We start from the raw sequence: 18,653 nt of genomic DNA on the forward strand, positions 1-18,653 counted from the left end.
GCTCTGATTAGATGTGGAAAGCCTCAGTCCTAGTGGTTGAAATAGGATTCCAGGAAGTGTCTTATAAGGGCTGGCTCAGGTGGCAGAAGCACCTTGCAGGCAGGCGGGCAGTGCAGGGCAGAGGCAGGCATTTCAGGGCAGACCTCTCCCTGAGTGCCCCTGGTGCTGGAGGCCCCTGTGCAGAAATGGCTGCTAGGCTCCTTTTAAAAAAAGAAAAAAAATTGAGCCCACCTAGCCACCAGGATCCTGTCTTAGTAGGTGTCCTCTTTCTCAGGGTTCACGTTACATTCTCCAATGCTCCTAATGGAATTCTTTTTAAAGATTTGAGTAAAATTATCCTCGCACATAAATGACTTGATAAAGAGTGTAAATTGCTGACCATGAGTTCATAGACTGAATACAGGAATTGTTTTACAGTTTTTTTTTTTAAGTCTGCATATAAATGAATGAAAGTGTGAGGCAGCCAGCTACCTGAGAAGTTGATAAACGCAGAAGAAAAAGAAATCTGAGCACAATGGCAATGATAGGGAGGTGGGGGCGGGGATGTGGACTATTAAAGACAACAATGAAACTATCAAGTCCATGTGCTTGGGTGAAATAGTTCCTTATATACCGAAACCAAGTTACCCTGGAGTCATTCATTCTGTAGCCTGCAACCTTAGGTGAACAGATGAAGTGTCAGTTTATTTATCTTGACATATTGAATATTACTTCACCATCTGTGAATATTCTGGGAGTTGTGAATGTAAACTGTTACCTACATTGAGCTTAAAACATCAACATATAGAAATGCCACCCTAGGAGAATTGGAGGTGTTACTCAGCAACTCATTCACCACATAGGAGCAACCCAGTTCAAATTTAAATGCAAAAACCTAAAGTAAGGTAAACATGACTTAGGGGAAAATGGCCAGGGTGAATTAACTTAATTGACTTTTGGCTCAAAGTGAGTATTTTTGCAATGCATATTTTTCTTTGTTTATATCATTTTAAAATTTATGTTTATTTATACTCTTCCTTGTTCCAGAAAGGCGGTAGTTCTTAAATATGGGAGTAAACACCATGCCTATGCAAGCAGTGAGCTCCGTGGTGAAAATTATTAAATTTTCTAGTCTTGCCTTTGCCATGTACTCGATTCTCCGATGCTTCTTCTCACTTAGCTCTCTGCTAGGCTGTCCTCTTGTGCTCACCCAGTGAACTGGGTTCTGCAGCCCCGTCTCCAGTTGGGGTCACATTGCCAGCGAATACATGTTGGTGATCTGCGGGTTCTTCCGCACTGAGGACCCTCAGGGGCCCTGCTAACCTCCCTGTCTTTTCTCTCTCACACATGAGACCACGTAGGTCTTTGTCCTCACACACTCTTATTTAGGCGTTCATGGGGATGCTTTGCCATCTAGTTTTGTGTGTATATCGTTCATGAGTCTGGTTTGCTACTCTAGTTGCCCTATTTTGATGGGAGAATTTGCATAGATTTAAAACTACACACTGCCATTTCCTCACAATCTTCCAGGGGAACTTTTTAAAAGTGAAAGCAGTTGCCAGGCATGAATTAGAGGAAGACAAAAAGATGCTCAGTGATTGCATGCATTTCAGCAGTGCAGAGATTGATAATTTTAAAAACCGAGCGGGTGATTATAACAGTCTTGTAGATAATAGCAAGACTCTTGTCTGGGATACAGGATGGACATGGGTCATATTTACCTTCCCATGATGTCGGGGCAAGTGTAGAGGAGGTGGTGAAGGGACTCAAAGCTGTTTCACATGAGTAAGGGTTCCAGGAAGTAAGACTTAGGTCAGGCAAGAGAAGATGTGGGGACCTCACCATTTTTTAATTTTTAATTTCCTCTCCAGCGGTAGAACTAGATTCCGAGGAGTCAGGAGACAGATTTGGGCTTAATGTTATAATAATTTTCTAGTAATCAGAGTACTCTAAAGACAGTGTCATTTTCTTGACGGGTGATGGTTTCCTTCTCACTGAAGGTATTAAACATAAACAACGCGCCAGTCTGAGTTCATCTTCAGGAAGATAGTTGCGTTGTGCCGTCTCCACGGCCTGTGCACCTCGAGCTGTAGCGTCAGCTCTCGTGCGCTCCGTGCAGTTCAGGTGCCTGCAAAACCGCATTGTTTGGCCACACACTTCCATAGTCTTGTCTTGTGTGTTTTTTTTTTTAAAGAGTACAGCACTTATAAAAACAAAGTGGACAAACTGCCAATACTTCCAGTCATCATGCCATATCTATGGAAAGCCCTTGAGGTCAAAAATAGTGTCTCCATCTTTTTCTCTGTACAGCTCTGGCGAGCTTTGCACACGGAGGGACTCAGTATGTATTTATTGAACTGAATGGGAAGGAAGGACGTTCTCTTGATAGAAATTCTGTTTGGGAGAACTAATCTTTTTAAGTTAATAATACAAGAAACTGATTTCTATAGTTTCAAGCAGACCCATTTTGCATGTATTTTTAAACAATGCCAGCTTAAAATACTTCGAGGACTAAAAAGATACAAAGCATATGTCAGTCATCCTGTGGGCTGTGCCCATCCTCCAGCTCCTGATGAACAAGAATGACTCCTTTATTCTCTTGAATTCTAGGGAAGCGTTATTAAAGAAAAGAAAAAGATACGCCTTTCATGAAATTATCTCCCAACGAGGAATCTATAGCGAAATGAAAAGCGATTGAAACAAAAAAGTACAAGTTCCATGTTCTTAGGCGCCTTCACTGTATTGGTGGTTTTATAAAAGTCGCCCTTGAAACGTTAGAACGTTACGTGTGAAAGCTGGGCGAGCCCTTGAAGGTCGTCTGGCTGGGGCCTTGCCCAAAGGGTGGTGATGGGCTTCAGGGCGTTGTGAGCACATTGCAATGGCATGCGGGTTTTGCATGTGTGTGCGCCGGGGCATTTCGAGGGGAGAGAGTTACATTCCTTAGATTCTCCAGAGCTTGACCATGACCGAGTTTCAGAATCGATGAGTCCTAAGCCATTCTCTTTTGAATTCAAGACAGAGGAGGAAGATAGAACTTCTACTTTCCTGAGGGCTGCTGGGGCTTGTAAGCAGTTTTTTGTGTTTGCATCTTTAATCCTTTGAACTGTCCTTGACAGTAGCTACACTGAGTTTCCGGGTGTTACAGGTGAGGAAACTGAGGCTGAGGAGTGAAATGACGCGCCCCAAGTCCCACAGTCTGTGGGTGACAGAGCAGGAGTCGGACCCGGGCGTTCTGGTCCCTAAACAGCTAAGGCCCGCCCCGCCTTGTAGATGACTCATCGGGACTCCCTGCAGCCGCACACTGTGGGAACCCCGTGACATGGGATTTGTGATGCGAAAATCCTTCTTGTTTGTTGCATTTTTAAAGCTTTTATAGAGTTAAAAATGTTCAATTTTTTTTTCTCAGCATGCAATGATGCTACCTGTGTTGACTCATCATATTCGCTACCACCAGTGCCTGATGCACCTAGACAAGTTGATAGGATATACTTTCCAGGATCGTTGTCTGTTACAGGTAAGAATCTCTCCCCTGTACACGCATGATAACCAGACGGGGTAGTTCATCAGGCAGGTTGCACAGGGAGCATCGAGCTCTCTATTCCGGGAGACGATGTGATGTTCAGAAACATCTCTCCTCCATTCTGGTTGCCACTTTCAGATCCTTCTTCTCACTTTGCTTTTTAGACTGTCCCTAAAGAAATAAACTAAGCACAAATTTGCCTACCAGACCTGAGCTCCTTCTTGTGGTTTTTCCTTCTTTATGACTCTTCTTTTCAGGTCTTGAGTACTGTCACTTTCCTCTGAAAGTTGTGGATTTTTAGATTTAGTTTTAGAAGAGGGCTGGCCCCAGAACTCTGGAAATGTGACTTGGGAGGAGATAAGATGGAAAGACCACCGACTGGCTAGACAGATCTCTTTCCTGTTTCACTGGGGGTGATATAAAGGTGGCGCTTCTGTGCTGGGTTTTTAAGACTGAACTTGATTTCACTGAAATTGTAGCTGGCCATGACTCACCCGAGTCATCACTTGAATTTTGGAATGAACCCTGACCATGCCAGGAATTCTCTGTCTAACTGTGGCATTCGGCAGCCCAAATACGGAGACAGAAAAGTTCATCACATGCACATGCGGAAGAAGGGTACGTGGCTTCTCCTCTTGGGTTTTGGCCTGTGCTCCCAGTTGCAAAGGAAGTCTCCACTAGGCCTGGCTCCCTGGTGGCTGTTCCACCCTCTCGTTCTGTAGTGCTTCTTGGCCCATAAATAATAACATCCACTTTGAGCAGAGCATTGTAATAAGGGTGGGTGAGTTTCTGGAAAAATTTCTTTCTCCTATCCAGTGTTTTAAGTAACTATGTTTGCTAAACTTGTCTGCATGCAGATATAAAACTTTAAAAAATCAAATTGGAGTGAGCTAGATAAGTTTCTTTCTACATGTTATATCATGGCCTGGGATGCTTCTAACAGTATTTACTTATGTATTTCTTTCTAAAATAGGAATTAACACCCTAATAAATATTATGTCTCGCCTTGGCCAAGATGACCCAACTCCCTCAAGGTAAAGTAGATTTTTTAATAACAGCTTTATTGCGATATAATTCACATAGCGTACAATTCACCCATTTAAAGTGTACAGTTCAGTAGTTTTCAGTGTGTTCACAATGTGGTGGGTGCCACCGTGATCACTCCCTAGTTTTAGATCATTTCGTCACCCCTAAGAGAAACCCTGTGCCTGTTAATAGTCACTCCCCGTTCCCCGAGCCCGCTGAGCCTGCCCAGCCCCGGGCAGCCAGTACTGTCAGTCTTTACGGACTTGTCTCTCTCCTGAGAGACAGATTTTGTATCAGCAGTACCGTATTGTAAGCTGTGATCCTTTGTGACTGGATTATTGTATTTAGCATAACAGCTTCAGGATTTAGCCATTTTACAGAATGTGTCAGTACTTCCTTTCTTTTTACTGTTCCAGGGTATGGTTACACCACGTTTTATTTAATCACTTATCAGCCAGTGGCATTTGTGTCGTTTCTCCTCTTCAGTGAAGATGACTGGTGTTGCTGTGAATATTTGGGTATAGATTTCTGTGTGGACATGCGTTTTGATTTTTCTTGGTTGTATATCTAGGGCTGGAAGTATTGGGTCATACGCTAACTCTCTTTACCCTTTTAGGAAACTGCCAGAGTCTTTCCCCAAACGCCTGTCTCGTTTTATATTCCCAGCAGCAGTGCGTCAGGGTTCCGGTCCTTCACGTCTTCCCAGCACTTGTTATTATTACCTGTCCCTTTGATGCCAGCCGTCCTGTTGGGTGGGAACTGTTACTGCTCCGTGGTTTTGTTGGGATTCCCCTGATGGCTGATCACACTGAACATCTTTTTCATGTGCTTGTTATCAAGATCATTTGTATGATCTTTTCTGGAGAAATACTTGTTCAGATATTTCCCCCATTTTTAATTAGGTTTTTTTATTATAGAGTTATAATTATGTTTTATATTCTAGATACAAGTCCCTCATGAGATACATAATTTGCACAAATTTTCTCATTCTGTGGATCATTTTTTCACGCTTTTTCAATGATGTCCCTTAAAGCACAAACATCCAATTTTCTGTTTCTTTTGTTGTTTATGCTTTTGGCGTCACGTCTAAAAAACCTCCCCAACTCTAAAGTTACAGTTGGGATTTTGATAGGGATTGTGTTGTATCTGCGATCAATTTGTGAATAATTACCATCTTAATATTGAATCTTCTGATCCTTGAACATTGGGTGTCTTTATTTATTTATTTATTTGTAAATTTCTTTCCAAAATGTTTTATAGTTTTCAGAGAATACATTTTATATGCCTTTTGCTAAATTTATTCCTAGGTATTTTATTCTTTTTGATGCTGCCATAAGTGGAATTGCTTTCTTAAGTTCATTTTTAGATTGTTCATTGCCCGTGTGTTAGAAACGCAGTTGATTTTTGTATACTGAGCTTGTATCATGCAACCTTGGTGAGCTTGTTTGTCAGCTCTAATAGGTCTTAGGGTATTCTATGTACATGATCGTATCACCTGCAAATAGAGATAATTTACTTTTCCTTTTCAGTCTGGGTGACTTTTGTTCCGTTTTCTTAACCGTGTTGCCGGGCTAGAGCCTCTGGTACAATATTAAATAGAAGTGGTGAGAGCAGATACTTTTCTTTTTGCTGACCTCAGGGGGCAAGCATTCAGTCTTTTGTTGTTGAGAGTGATATTTGCTTTGGGTTTTTCTTAGATGCTCTTTTATTAGGTTGAAGAAGTTCCCTTCTCTTCTTAGTTCGATTAATGTTTTTATTATGCAAGTGTGTTGAATTTTGTCAGATGCTTTTTTTGCATTTATTGAGATGATCATGTGGGGTCCCCCCATTTTTTCTATTCACATGGTGTATTAGTTAATTAATTTTGGGGTGTTAAACCCATCTTGCTTTCCTGGGGTACATCCTACTTCATCACGGTATGTAGTCTTCTTTATATGCTATGAACTTAGTTTGTTGGTGTGGAGGATTCTTGTGTCTGTGTTCATAAGAGATATAATTCCATAGTGTTCATTTCCTGTGATGCTTTTGTCTGCTTTCATAGAATACTGGCCTTATGAATTGGGTTAAGAAGTTTATACATCAGCTTTCCTTATTTTATTTCTTGATTTTAAAAGATGCTTTTATATATTAATATTCTTATTTTGGGCGGCCTTGAGCCCCTGAAGAACCCGGGAAGGAAGTGCGTAGGCCTGTGTGAGTTCATTAACGCCCTGGGCAATGGCATGAGAGCAGATGCCTGGTGGTGGAGGAGGCCAGGTTTAGATGATCCTTGTCTCCTCCGCCCCAGCTGCAGTTCTTGGTGTGTAAATTACATCTGCCGTCACATTTTCAAACCTCACAGTTTATGGTTTCTTTTGTTGTATTACAAGGAGATGGCTTGCTTACTGTGGCAAAAGGAATGATATCTGAGCAACTGCTCTTTTTGAAGCTTCCGTGGACCACCAACGGAGAATAAACAGTTTCTTTTGTCCTTTGACTTCTGGCCTTTGGTGCTTCTATGGAGAGTCTCTTGCTGTGTCTCTGATCTTTCTGCAGATAAAGAGTTGACTCAAGTTTCTGTTCAGGAGGAGCCTCCTGGGCCCTGCGGTCTGGTCCCGTCTGCTGCTACTCTTGCGTTGCCCAGCAGGGCACAGCTCGGGAGCCAGCTGCACTTCAGAAGCTTCATACAAATGTAATTTGCAGACACTTACCCGGTGCTTTCTGAGTTGGAGGCAGTTTGTAGGTATTTTAGGTGATGCAAAGGCCAGTAAGACAAAGCTCCTCTCACCAGGAGGCCTGACTACCTGGGGTAGGGTTAGAGTGCCGTAAACATAAATAACTTTGTGTGAGGGAGACTCTGCTAAGTGTGCCAGTGGAGGTCAAGAACAAATATACTCACAAGACTGCTGTGGGGCTAAGGATAGCTCTGGTCGGTGGCTGCTTGGGATCATAGGTCAGTGTTACACTGTGCACTTGAATAATTGAGTTCACTTGCAGCGATTTGCCCTCTCCTCTGTTTGTTTCTTAGTTTGCTATTAGAAAATGGGACACAGTAGTCTCTGTTCTTCGGAAGTGTTTGCATACCTGTGAAGCAAGCACCGTCAAAGGGCGCGTGTCAGTGCGGTGTCTCCTCCCAAGCGAGCTTGCTCAGCCTTTCAGACTTTAGAAAGGGAGAGATCGAGCAACCCAGTCAGTTGGGGAAATTTCGCTCTGGCACTGGTGGCAGTGGAAAGGTGGATGAGCCAGGGGGCCAGGGCAGAGGGCTGAGAGGTGGGGCTCTCCCTGAAAACCACGCCTCCCACCCCACCCATCCTGCAGCACAGTCAGTGACGGCCTCTGTCAGTTCCCTTCACAGTGCAGCTGTCATCTTGCTGTTTGTGGAGCCTCGAGTCCAGTTCTGAGTGGTAACCTGCTTGGAAGCTTTCAGTAAAGTCTTATTCACCTACTGAATAAGTTGGAACCTCCCCACCCGGCAGTCCCGACACCCGTGACTTAGCCCCAGGCCACTTTTGTAGGCACATCTTTCCTTACTTGCAGCTCACCTCACACCGGTTAGGTGCGGAGTACTTGCTGCGCTGTCGGGCGTACCGCCTTCCTTTCCCGAAGGGCAGCAGTCCTGCACAGCTGCCTGGGGCACGCCCGCAACCCTGTGACTTCCCGTCCACACCCCGCCGGCCCCTGTTTTATGTGCAGATTCTGTTCTCCGTGTGTTAGCATCACGTGGTGGCCCGATTTTTCTACTGTGAGCATTTGAATGTCTGTGGTCTTATTCTTTTAGTTTTTTCTTTTTAAACTTTCTTTCCTTTCGCAACCAGTGTCTTTCAAAGAGCAGGGCCTCTGTAAATAAGTATTAAAGGAAAGAATGCCATTCTTTATATCACTTCCATCCGAGGTTATTTACTTGGTGGCTAGCAATAGGGGACCCGGGGCATTAGCAAGGGTCGTGGTGCGCTGACCAGTGTGGCTCAGCTGGTTGGGTGTGGTCATGCAAACCGAAGGGCTGCTGGTTTGCTTCCCGGTCAGGGCACACGTCTGGGTTGTAAGTTTGGTTCACCAGTCGGGGCACAGGTGGATGAACGATGTTTCTCTATTGTTTCTATCCCTCTCTTCTTCCCTTTCCCTTTTAATAATAATGATATAATAGTAATAATAATAATAATAAAAAGTAAAGAGTGGTCAGAGCCAGATCCATCAGGAGAGGTTTAAATGGCTGGTTAGTATTTTACTTAATCTGATTAGGGATCAGCTAGGATTTACAAAAAGTCACAAAGGCTTAAAATTAATAGATAAAATCCTGTCTACCTATGAAAACTACAAAGTAATGAACTTTTATGACGGCATCATTTTAAGCAACTACGCCACCCATAATTTTAGGAAGTGTTACTGCTCAACCACCTAAATCTCAGCTATATTCAACTCCTGCAAATTGCAGTGAGGTGTTACCACAGAAAGGGTCCCTGAAAGATTAGGCACTTGGTGCTACTTAAGTAATATGTCTATTATCAGAAGACTGGGAATGGAAAAGCGAGAGAATCACGTGGCCTTGGCTCGTTTTGTTTTGATTGGCGGCATCATCGCTGGACAAACCGTGTAAGAACCTGTTGGGCCAACAGAGAGACACCCACGGACTATTTATTAGTGTCTGTGCTTAAGGAAATTGTAATTGCCAAGTGTATTTTAAATCAGTTATACACAAATACTTTGCATTAAAAACACAGTAACAACATGCATTGAATATATGTGAATTCCACTGAGTGGATTTACTGATCCACTTTACTGACGCTTCAGGTTAAATCCCAAAGATGCTTACCCAGGGTCCCACGGCCCCAGTGGGTCTCGGATCTAGCAGCCCAGTGCCCCCCCCCCCCCCCCCCCACCGCCCCTGCACTGGCCAGGGAGATAGACGAAATGAATAGCAGGGACTCCTGCGCTGGGCGGAAGGTTCGACTGAGCCTGGAGGCCTCTGCTAGTGCTGCTCCCCCAGTCACCGCTGGGGCTCAGCAGGCGGAGTGAGCAAGGTGGAGTGAGCAAAGGCTGTCCCTGCTCTCCACTCCAGCAGTTGCCCCTGGACTGTGCCCAAGTCCAAGATGGTCTCCGTGAAGTAAATGACATCTTACAGCAATTACTGTTACAGGGAGACTCTTTGTTGTGTTTGGTAAAGTGCTTTGCATTCCTCAGACCAAATGTGCCGTGTAAATGTTACAGTTCATCTCGATTTCACAATGCCTCTGTTGATTCAGTTCTCAGAAACAAATGGAGTATTTACTTGCTCTGTAGACATCTCATCTTCGAGCTCCAGCTCGCTAGTATTTATAATGGGGATGATTAAAGAAAGTATAAACAATGGGATGAGGAACAAAAGATTTGCTACTGTTTTAAGGCCTGATGTGTGTTGTCTTTATTTCGTTCTTTTTCTTTTAAGTAAACTTTTGGATTATGAATTCTTCACCATAGCCATAAATTTTTCTTTGTCTCCCCCCGCCCCCAATTCCCATTATTGGCTTGCCAGAATGCGTTTTTCATATAGTAAGTGCCATAAATTGACATGAGGGTTCAGAATCACTTCTTTGGGGCTCACATCTTTCCAGTTTTTTCCTATCACATTTATGTTTCTCTGAAACTTACAAAATGTGGAGGACTGGTAGGGTAAAAGACTAAACTCACTTATGAGATATGTGAAATAATATAAAAGGGAACTCAGCATGCCAAGTGGATGATGTGGTAGCCAAGAATCACGTAACTGACAAATGTTTAAAAATGTCCTACATACACCGAAACTGTAGGGAGCATTTAAGTATGGAAGCTGGACCGGCACACATGAAACAGATGACACTAGAAGATAGTCACGTCTCGTTGCCATAGACGGAGGTGTGAACCAGCAGCCCTGAGCACCCCGGTGGTTAGGGCGGCCCCCCAGCCCACCTGAGGAAGGAGCAGGACTCAGGAGCAGGGGGGCCTGCTAGGGAGTGTTGGCCAGCATAGGTTCTCAATCTCTGTTGAAAGCAGATAAAAATGATGCGCTAGATAAAAAGAATGGCCTGGAACGCCAAAAGGTTTAGACTTGGTAGTCCGCTCCCGAATTTGTTGAGACTGTGAGGGTTCGTGTCGGAGCCACTTAAGGAAGGCCCTGGAGTTAGGGAGGCCGCCCAGGCCCAGGCTGGTCCCTTGCCTTCTCCGCTTGGGTCCCGGGGGCTCGCTGTGCCCCCTTTTCCTCCCCATTGTCGTCGCCATTCTCTGTGGTTTCCTCTTGTTGTAAAGCTCTGGACCCCCTATTTTCTCTTTCTGCAGCTAGCCCCGAAACAAGCACTCAGAATTCTTCTCATTTATGGCTTTAGATAGCCAATTAGTCCCCAGCCTACTCTGGTCAAATCAGGTCTGTGTCCACCACTTGAAGAGACTGCCCACCAGTGGCCTCAGCTATTTCTTCTCATCGTGCTTGTTTCTGTCCTGAAACGTGTTCTCCTTGGCTGGAGGATAACCCTCGCCTCCTTTCCCTCCCACCTGCCTGTCCAGTCCTTCTCCTTTGCTGGTTTCCCTTCTGTTTGACCTCAACCGTGACAGCCCCTGGGTTGTAACCTGCTTCCAATTAGCAACAGGAATTTTAAGGTATTTTGGAGATGCTTAGTAGAAACTAAGAAGCCACCCACTTTGTCTGCAGCCATCACCTCTAAGATCTCTTGCGCTGTCAAGGCAGGGATAGTTCACAGGCACCCAGCACTTCCCCCTAAAGTCACCGTTATGTAAACCTAACACACCTTTCTACACACCTTCCCAGTGACCATTACTGACCTGACCTACACGCCCACTCTGAAAGGGGGGGCCTGGCGTCAAGGACCCAGTTGACATCAGGGGCAAGCATTCACCCCTGTATGGGCCATAGAAGGACCACGGATGACCTGATTTTTCTGTTGCGATGATCAGTGTTCAGTTCTCTCACTAGAATGCATTCTCCTTTCTCTCACCTACCTGGCGGCAGTGTGGAAAGATTCACAACTGTTACGGTGCTATTGCCTCACTTGAAATCTGATTCCCAGGGAAGGGAGCCCCTCAGTTGGAAAGCTGGGGACCCCTTGGTGTGAGGGAATGTCCCCTCGCTTTCCCACTAGGCTGAGATGGCAGTCAGAGCGAGGTGTTTTCATTGCTGGAAGAGCTAACCCTCCTGTGTTCTTTCTTTGAGGAGGGAGGGAGGGAATGTTAACGCATGCTATTTTAAGGGATCTTAAAATTTTTCCTATAGGATTAATCACAATGAACGGTTGGAGTTCCTGGGTGATGCTGTTGTTGAATTCCTCACCAGGTAAGGGGGCTTGTCTGCCCTTCCCCATTGATTGCATTTTATGGGTTACATACTTAATACCTTGCCTTCTTTGTAATTAGCCAAATAAGCCATTGAAACATCTTGTATTTTGTGCCCGCTGTGGAGCTTAAAGCCACGTGCCTGTGGCTCTGGCCCTGATAACTTACACTCACTGTTGCTGTAATGAGCAAGATTACAAGATGAAAGGCTGGTGTCTCTGTCCTGTCAAGTTTATGTTCAAGTTGCTACAGCCACAAGAGATCAGCTAGCCTGGTCTAGATGCTTCAGAGCTTCTATTCAATTTGTAAAGAAAGGGATGATATTTCAAAATGTCATTTCATTTTCTAGGATTTGTCTTTGATCCCTTTCTCACTCCTCCTGATCTCTAGGGAAGTAAAGCTTACAAGTAATTTTAATGACGAGATTTTGGTGTGTGTGTGTGTGCTTTCTCCCCAGAAGGGTTTTAGGGTCCTTAATTTGGAAGTCGGGGAAGGAAAGTGTGTTTTGTTTTTTCATACTCACATACTTTCTCTTTTAAAAGGAGATAACACACACTTTTCTTGGAACTGTCTTGAGCTATTTTTATTCTCTTTGGGTCACTTCTTTTCCCAAAAAAGGACACACTGAGCCAAAGGGGTGGCTCTCCAAGCCTGCTCTGGGGGGGCACGACAGGACTCCACGGACTCAGTGGATCTATTGGTGTGAGCCCGAGGAGGCCCCCGCTGCTGCTGTGGCCCAGACCGGCATTCCCGGTGTCGGGGCCTCCTTCCCTGTTCCCACACTTTCCTAGTTGGCCCCTTCAGGCTCGTTCTCACGGCACTGCGGGCCACAGGTGCCGCTCTGTGTTCTGATCCCGGCCCTGTCTGTCCCTGTGAAGGATACGGGGCCACTGCTGCCCTGTTCGGGGCTTCCCAGGCTCCGCTCCAGGGGCCGCTCGAAGTCCAGTCCTGGAAAAGTGTTCGTTTCCAGGCGCAGCTTGATTCTGATAGGTTTGCTCTGAGCGGCGTGTGACAGATTGCTCAGACTTCAGAGAAACCTTTCAACAGAAATGCATGTGGAAATAGGAGCGAACGGCACCTCTTGGGCTTTGGCACGTTCGGCCGCACTGTGCTTTCTGTGTAACGCCCAGACGTTTCGGTCAGACGCTTCAGTGTGGTTCAGCCCAGCTGCACCGTTGTTGCATGGGTCCTTGGTGCCGGCCCGTGTCTGTGACTCAGAGCCACAGGCCGAACGTTGTGACACGTATTTACTGGCGTGCTTTTCCTGCAGCGTCCACTTGTACTATTTGTTCCCGAGTCTGGAGGAAGGAGGACTAGCGACTTACCGCACCGCCATCGTCCAGAATCAGCACCTGGCCATGCTGGCGAAGGTACGTGCGGCACCCGGCGCACTTGCGGTGGACCCGAGGCCTTCCTCTTCAGTCCGGCGCAGCTCGCATTTGAATAAGGGGCTCTTTAGCTCGTGTGTGTTAAGGGTTTAATACTTTAAAGACCAGGAAAGATTTTGTTTTTGAGGGTTTAAAGGACTCAGTCTTATTAGTTCCGTTACCTTTGTGAGTTTGCCCAGCAGCTAATGAACTCCATGGTGAGGTAACTTGATAAGAGAAGGAAAAATCTGACAGATGTGCATAAACAGTTATGCATTTGGGGGGAAGGAACATGAGAGCAGAACCAAAAAAATGGATTTTTTTTTTGTATTTTCCTTTGTGTAATGTTTCTGTGTTGCACGTTTTTAATTTATTTTAACAAGCAGAATTTAACAAGATTTGAATGGAATACTCCAGGCCATTTGTATTCATAGGGGATACTTTACAGATCTTTGAGAATCCCCCCAAATTACAGATCTCATTAATTAAGATTTAGGGTTTAAGCTGTCCAGCTGGCCACATTGACTTGGCTGAGTGACTGACAGAACCTTTGACTGGATTTACACTCAAGGTGGGCACATCACATACATTAGCTCATTTGGAGTTCCTGTCTCTGGCGGTGTCTTACAGTGAGTCATGGCAGACAGAACACGGGCACTTGCCTTGGCCCTTGGGATTCGGTCCGCACCCTTCCCTCCTCTTACAGACTGGGGGCCGAGGCAGGTCGTTGTCTTTCCTCCGGCCTCTGCTTTCTCATCTGTACAATGGACACGGCGTTAGCATCTGCCTCGCAGAGTCGCTGTGAGGACTCCAGGGCGTTATCATTTGGTTATCATTTGAGTTAATGACGTGGTTTATAAAGGGCTTGGCACAATGCCTGTTCATCCCAGTAATCCCCCAAACATGTGAATGAGTTAGAAGGAATTAGCTGCTTTCATTGCTGCTACCACTGTTCTCACTACAAATCATTACATTGATTAGGCCTGTGGATGTGTTCAACAGCAGGGTGAACTGTGGCTTAAATCCCCCAACCCTGATGATCCATGGAAAAAGCTTTTGCGAATTTTCCTTGATTTGTGTCCTAAGTAATTTGTATTTTTTTTTTTAGAAATTTTGTTAATAACTGTTTGAATGTGATAGAAATCACTATGTAAAACCCACTCTATGACTGACTCCTTAATTTGATCTTGCCAAGGCATTAATTACATTTAGAACGGGGTTAACTTTATCCCGTGGTTTTTGTGTTAGCAAGAGTGCATCGTTGTATTTTATGCAGCAGCAGCAGCGGTGGCAGCATCGCTGCAGTGGTAGTAGGCTTTGACCCAGCTTCGGTGGCATCTGAGAATGGAAATAATGATGCCTTAATGAAAAGCCGTAGGCAACAGATATGCCAACTTGGTTTTAGCAGCCTCACAATGAGTAGAATTCGACAACTCTGAAACTGCTTCAGTGTCCAGTTGATTAAATTATCAGGGTGCTTCCCAGTAGTCCACATGAATGTCCACCTGAAATACTTGTTAATAAATAGATTGTCAACCCCCCTCTCCCACTGTTTTCTTTCTAGTTGCAGATATAACGGAATTGCATAATTATTTTCCAAAAAGTTTTAGGGAGGATATTTACAGAGCGTGGGAGATCGCTACAGCATGGACCAGAGGTGTAACGTAACACATGAGTTATGAGGGGGGTGCTTTACAAAGCCATGAGTTATGGGGGGGTGGTTTCCTCCCTTCAGGGGTTTCTGTATGATCTTCCTTGACACAACATCCAGCATTCCCATCATACTCTGCACCTGTCTGCTCCATCAGGAGGCCATGGTGGTCATGCTCTGCCTCTGTCTGGACCAGTGGTTCCTAACTAACCATTTGGGAGGAGAGAACTTGATGGAAGGCTGCTGTCCCCTTGGAGAATGTAGGGAAAACTTGAAGTTAACTCTTTAGGCAAATGAACATGTTAACACATGCGTAATTGAACATCACTCTTGTTTTTAAAAGTTTCCCTAATGCCTACATGAGAAAAATAAGGATATGGATCATGGATTATGAGGCATTGGAAGATTCATAGTGCTCCAAAATAGTTGTTTATAATATAAAATGTGGCTCGCAGTCTACTCTTAAGCAGGGCTCTGGAGATAGCACGCAACTGGATTTTCCCAGTGGAGGCGTGAAACAGATGAAACTTGCATACTCTAAACTCCTGTACTTGGGGATCAGTTTTTAAGAGGTGTTTTCTGCTGTTGCATTGTGGTAGCCGAAACCCTCATTTGATTATATTTTATGCTTATGCATTCCTAGCAATACAAAGTACTGATAGCATATATGTCTGGTTTTTATTGTCTCTGTCTTTTCCCAATATAAATGGATATGGATATTTTTAGCATGTATACTGAGATATACAGAATCTGAGTATCTTTTATCTGAGACTCATATTGTCCTAGATTGCTCATTGGCTTGTGTCTTATTCCATATTATGTGGCATGTTATTGCCTAGTACCTTCTGAACTGAATAGCATGGGAATGGAAACAGCATTAGTGCACGCTTGTTCAATATTGCATCTCCTTTTATGGAAAGAGTTATGATTTCTATTAATTTGATCTCAGGAGTTTTATTTAAAAAGTACATTCTCTGTCTAGTTCTAGAAGGATTTGAATTGATTTGTATATTATAATACAGTAGGATAAGAAATAAGTAGGTACTGAGCTCAAAGTAAAGGAAAATATGGATAAGATGGTAGAATGAAGCCAGAGGTAAGGTTAGTATACATGGACGTATTCATAAGCGCTACACAGTTTCTAGGCCTGGGCCGCAAATGTGTCTGTAAACTTTTCTGAGGCCAAATAAAAAAGGAAACATAATTCATTCCAAACAGTATTCCCAGAGCCCTTGAAATAAATCCATCCTGTTGAGATCTCACCGAGCCTTCAAAAAGGTGAGTGTGGAGATCTCACGAAGGGGACAAAGTACAAAGATGCAGGGACCCCCCAGTCCTCACTGAATTCAAAAGAAAGGATTTAGAGATATAAGGCATTTTGAAGTCTTCTGAGGGCTCCCACTTACTCCCCCACATACAAGTCTCTTCTGTATGGTGCCAACATTATCAGCACTGCAGAGCTCTGGGGTGCAACGGGTTAACTTCGGGTTGGGTCTGTGTCTCCCTGGACGTACTGGGAGAGGCCAAGGCTCATGGTCCTTTAGCAAGGTCTTATTCCAGCCCGGGCTACTGCTTGGTCTGAACTTGGAATAGACTTCATGGAAGCCTGCTTGGGGAAGGGTCAGGGTTTGTCAGAGCTGAACTGTATGTGAGGGTTCCTGATGAATAGTAGACTAAACTTTCTTAATAATATGTACTGACATGGCTGGTGGATTTGTAACCATAACTCTTAACCCTTAGGAGCGACAGAGTTATTACAGTTAGGATTTTGCCAACTACTTTCTTTTTGTCATTTTGAATTTTCTAGAAACTTGAACTAGATCGATTTATGCTCTATGCCCACGGTCCTGACCTTTGTAGAGAATCAGATCTTCGCCACGCGATGGCTAACTGTTTCGAAGCATTAATAGGTAATTTCTTTTTTTTATAATATCTTTTCTTGCACGTCTAAAATGTCTAGAGAGCACATAGAATTCAGGGTGGGGACTTGGGACAGGATGACTGGTCCCTAAAGCACATAAGGTCCCTAGTAATAGACCAGCCTCGTTGCACACAACATTTGCAGTCCCTCCGGGGCAGAGTCGCACTTCCTCGTCTCAGTCCCGGCGCCTGAAGCCGTGGGACGTCGTGGACATGCTCAGACCTCTGTGCTGAGTGGGGTCGAAGTGAATTAATGCAGAGATGGGTTACTTTTCAGAGCCGAAAGTAATCTTTCCAGATTCTGAATCACATCCATACATAAACATTAACTGGGTTGTTGGTGAGGCTCTGATACTGTTTTTGATTGCATTTTAAACAATCTACAAGATTTTTGATTTAAACATCTTGAAAACATAGCATTTTTTTAAACCTCAGGGCTTGAGTCTTTCTAGCTATTTATTATTTATCCTCCTGAAGCAAGACGGATGCAGATACTTTCCTTCCTCAGTGTTTTTGCCGTTGGTACAGGAAAGTCACGAACATCAATTAGCTGGTGACTGCATGTGCGCTTTACAATGAAATGTTACAGTAGATTGACAGTCCTTTGATTTTTTTTTTAGGTGAATGATTGAGTACATTTTACTTTTCAAAGGCCTTTGTACTTCCTTATCAGTTTTGCCCTCTTCCTTTGAACATGAGTATAAAAGCTTCCCATTATAGTTTGATGCTGATGACGGTGGCAAGGGAATGTTTAATAATGATCCAGTCTGTTCACAGCTATGTCTTTTTTTCCCCCACAAATATGTTGTATTTTCAGCATTTGTCACATGGAATTACGGCTCTCTGCACACATCATCTTTTTGACAGTTAGGGTTGCAGTTGGCTGCAGAGCCGGGCAGACATGATTCCGTTCCCTCTTGCATCATTTCTCAGCTTTGTGCCTTCACCAAGTTACTGAGCCTCTTTGAGCTCCAGTTTCCTCATCGATGACATGGAGGGTGTATTACTTAGCACCCAGAATCGTTGGAAGGATGTTATTACACAGTCCTGCAGCATCCAGTGCAGAGCAAAGGTGCATTTACCTTACCACAAGTCACTACTATGAGCCTAAGTCCTGTAATTCCGCTTTAATGCCCATGCACTGAGGCTCCCAGGAAGTGAAGAATGTGGAAATGCTTTGCACGTGCCCAGGGCAGAAGTGCCCCCAAACCGACCACTTCAAAATCTATTCTCGATACCAAACAGTTATTTGGATGCTTACTCTTTAATGATCTGGAGATTTTTTTTTGCAGCAGGCTAAAAACAGGCTATATAATTCTGGCAAGTCTGGTTTTCATACACTATACTCTTCCAGTAATGGGCAGCCAGAGAGCGAGGTGGAGTCTGACCCTGATTTACAATCCACTGTTACAATAAGCAGAGATGGCCCCAGCTCTTCAAAGACGTTGGCTTCCGTCCCGTTCAGTTTGCTTGGCAGCAGAATCCCTGAGATCCCAGCCTGAGCCTCACTGCCCCTCCGTCATCTCCTTGAGATCAGAGACCCAGCCCAGGGTCTGGCCTACTGCTGCTCCTGCTGCTGTTACTGCAAATATTGATAGATCATACCTGTATTTGGTCACCAAAAGCTCTAGTGATTCAGTGCCTTAATATTTTACGTGAAAATGGCCTTTCTGAAGACAGATATAAAAATATGGTTTCAAGAATATATGATTACCCTGCTCCAGAGTTATTTGATATGCAATTAAAATGTTACTGTAGTACTTACTGGCTATGACTAATGGCAAACGTGTGTACAGTGCTTAACTATTTAAAACATTTTAAATAATTATTTCAACCTAAAGGTAAAGTTGGTCCTGATTTTTATTTGCAGAAACCTTCATTGATCTGAACGCAGGTTTTATCTGTGGTCTTAACC

General features: G+C 44.3%; 1 protein-coding gene across 10 annotated transcripts in view; it reads left to right on the plus strand.

The window, feature by feature from the left end:
* Window positions 1-18,653, plus strand: part of DROSHA (drosha ribonuclease III) — a 106,646-nt gene that overhangs the window by 59,889 nt on the left and 28,104 nt on the right. For all 10 annotated transcript variants that reach the window (XM_028521669.2, XM_036020237.1, XM_036020234.1 and 7 more), the window contains 6 exons: window positions 3,386-3,493; window positions 3,979-4,117; window positions 4,473-4,533; window positions 11,742-11,801; window positions 13,071-13,170; window positions 16,626-16,728. In XM_028521669.2, coding sequence (XP_028377470.1) covers window positions 3,386-3,493; window positions 3,979-4,117; window positions 4,473-4,533; window positions 11,742-11,801; window positions 13,071-13,170; window positions 16,626-16,728 — 571 coding nt within the window. The remainder of the gene's footprint in view (window positions 1-3,385; window positions 3,494-3,978; window positions 4,118-4,472; window positions 4,534-11,741; window positions 11,802-13,070; window positions 13,171-16,625; window positions 16,729-18,653) is intronic.

Source organism: Phyllostomus discolor, chromosome 3, assembly GCF_004126475.2.
Source record: "Phyllostomus discolor isolate MPI-MPIP mPhyDis1 chromosome 3, mPhyDis1.pri.v3, whole genome shotgun sequence".
NCBI lineage: Eukaryota > Metazoa > Chordata > Mammalia > Chiroptera > Phyllostomidae > Phyllostomus > Phyllostomus discolor.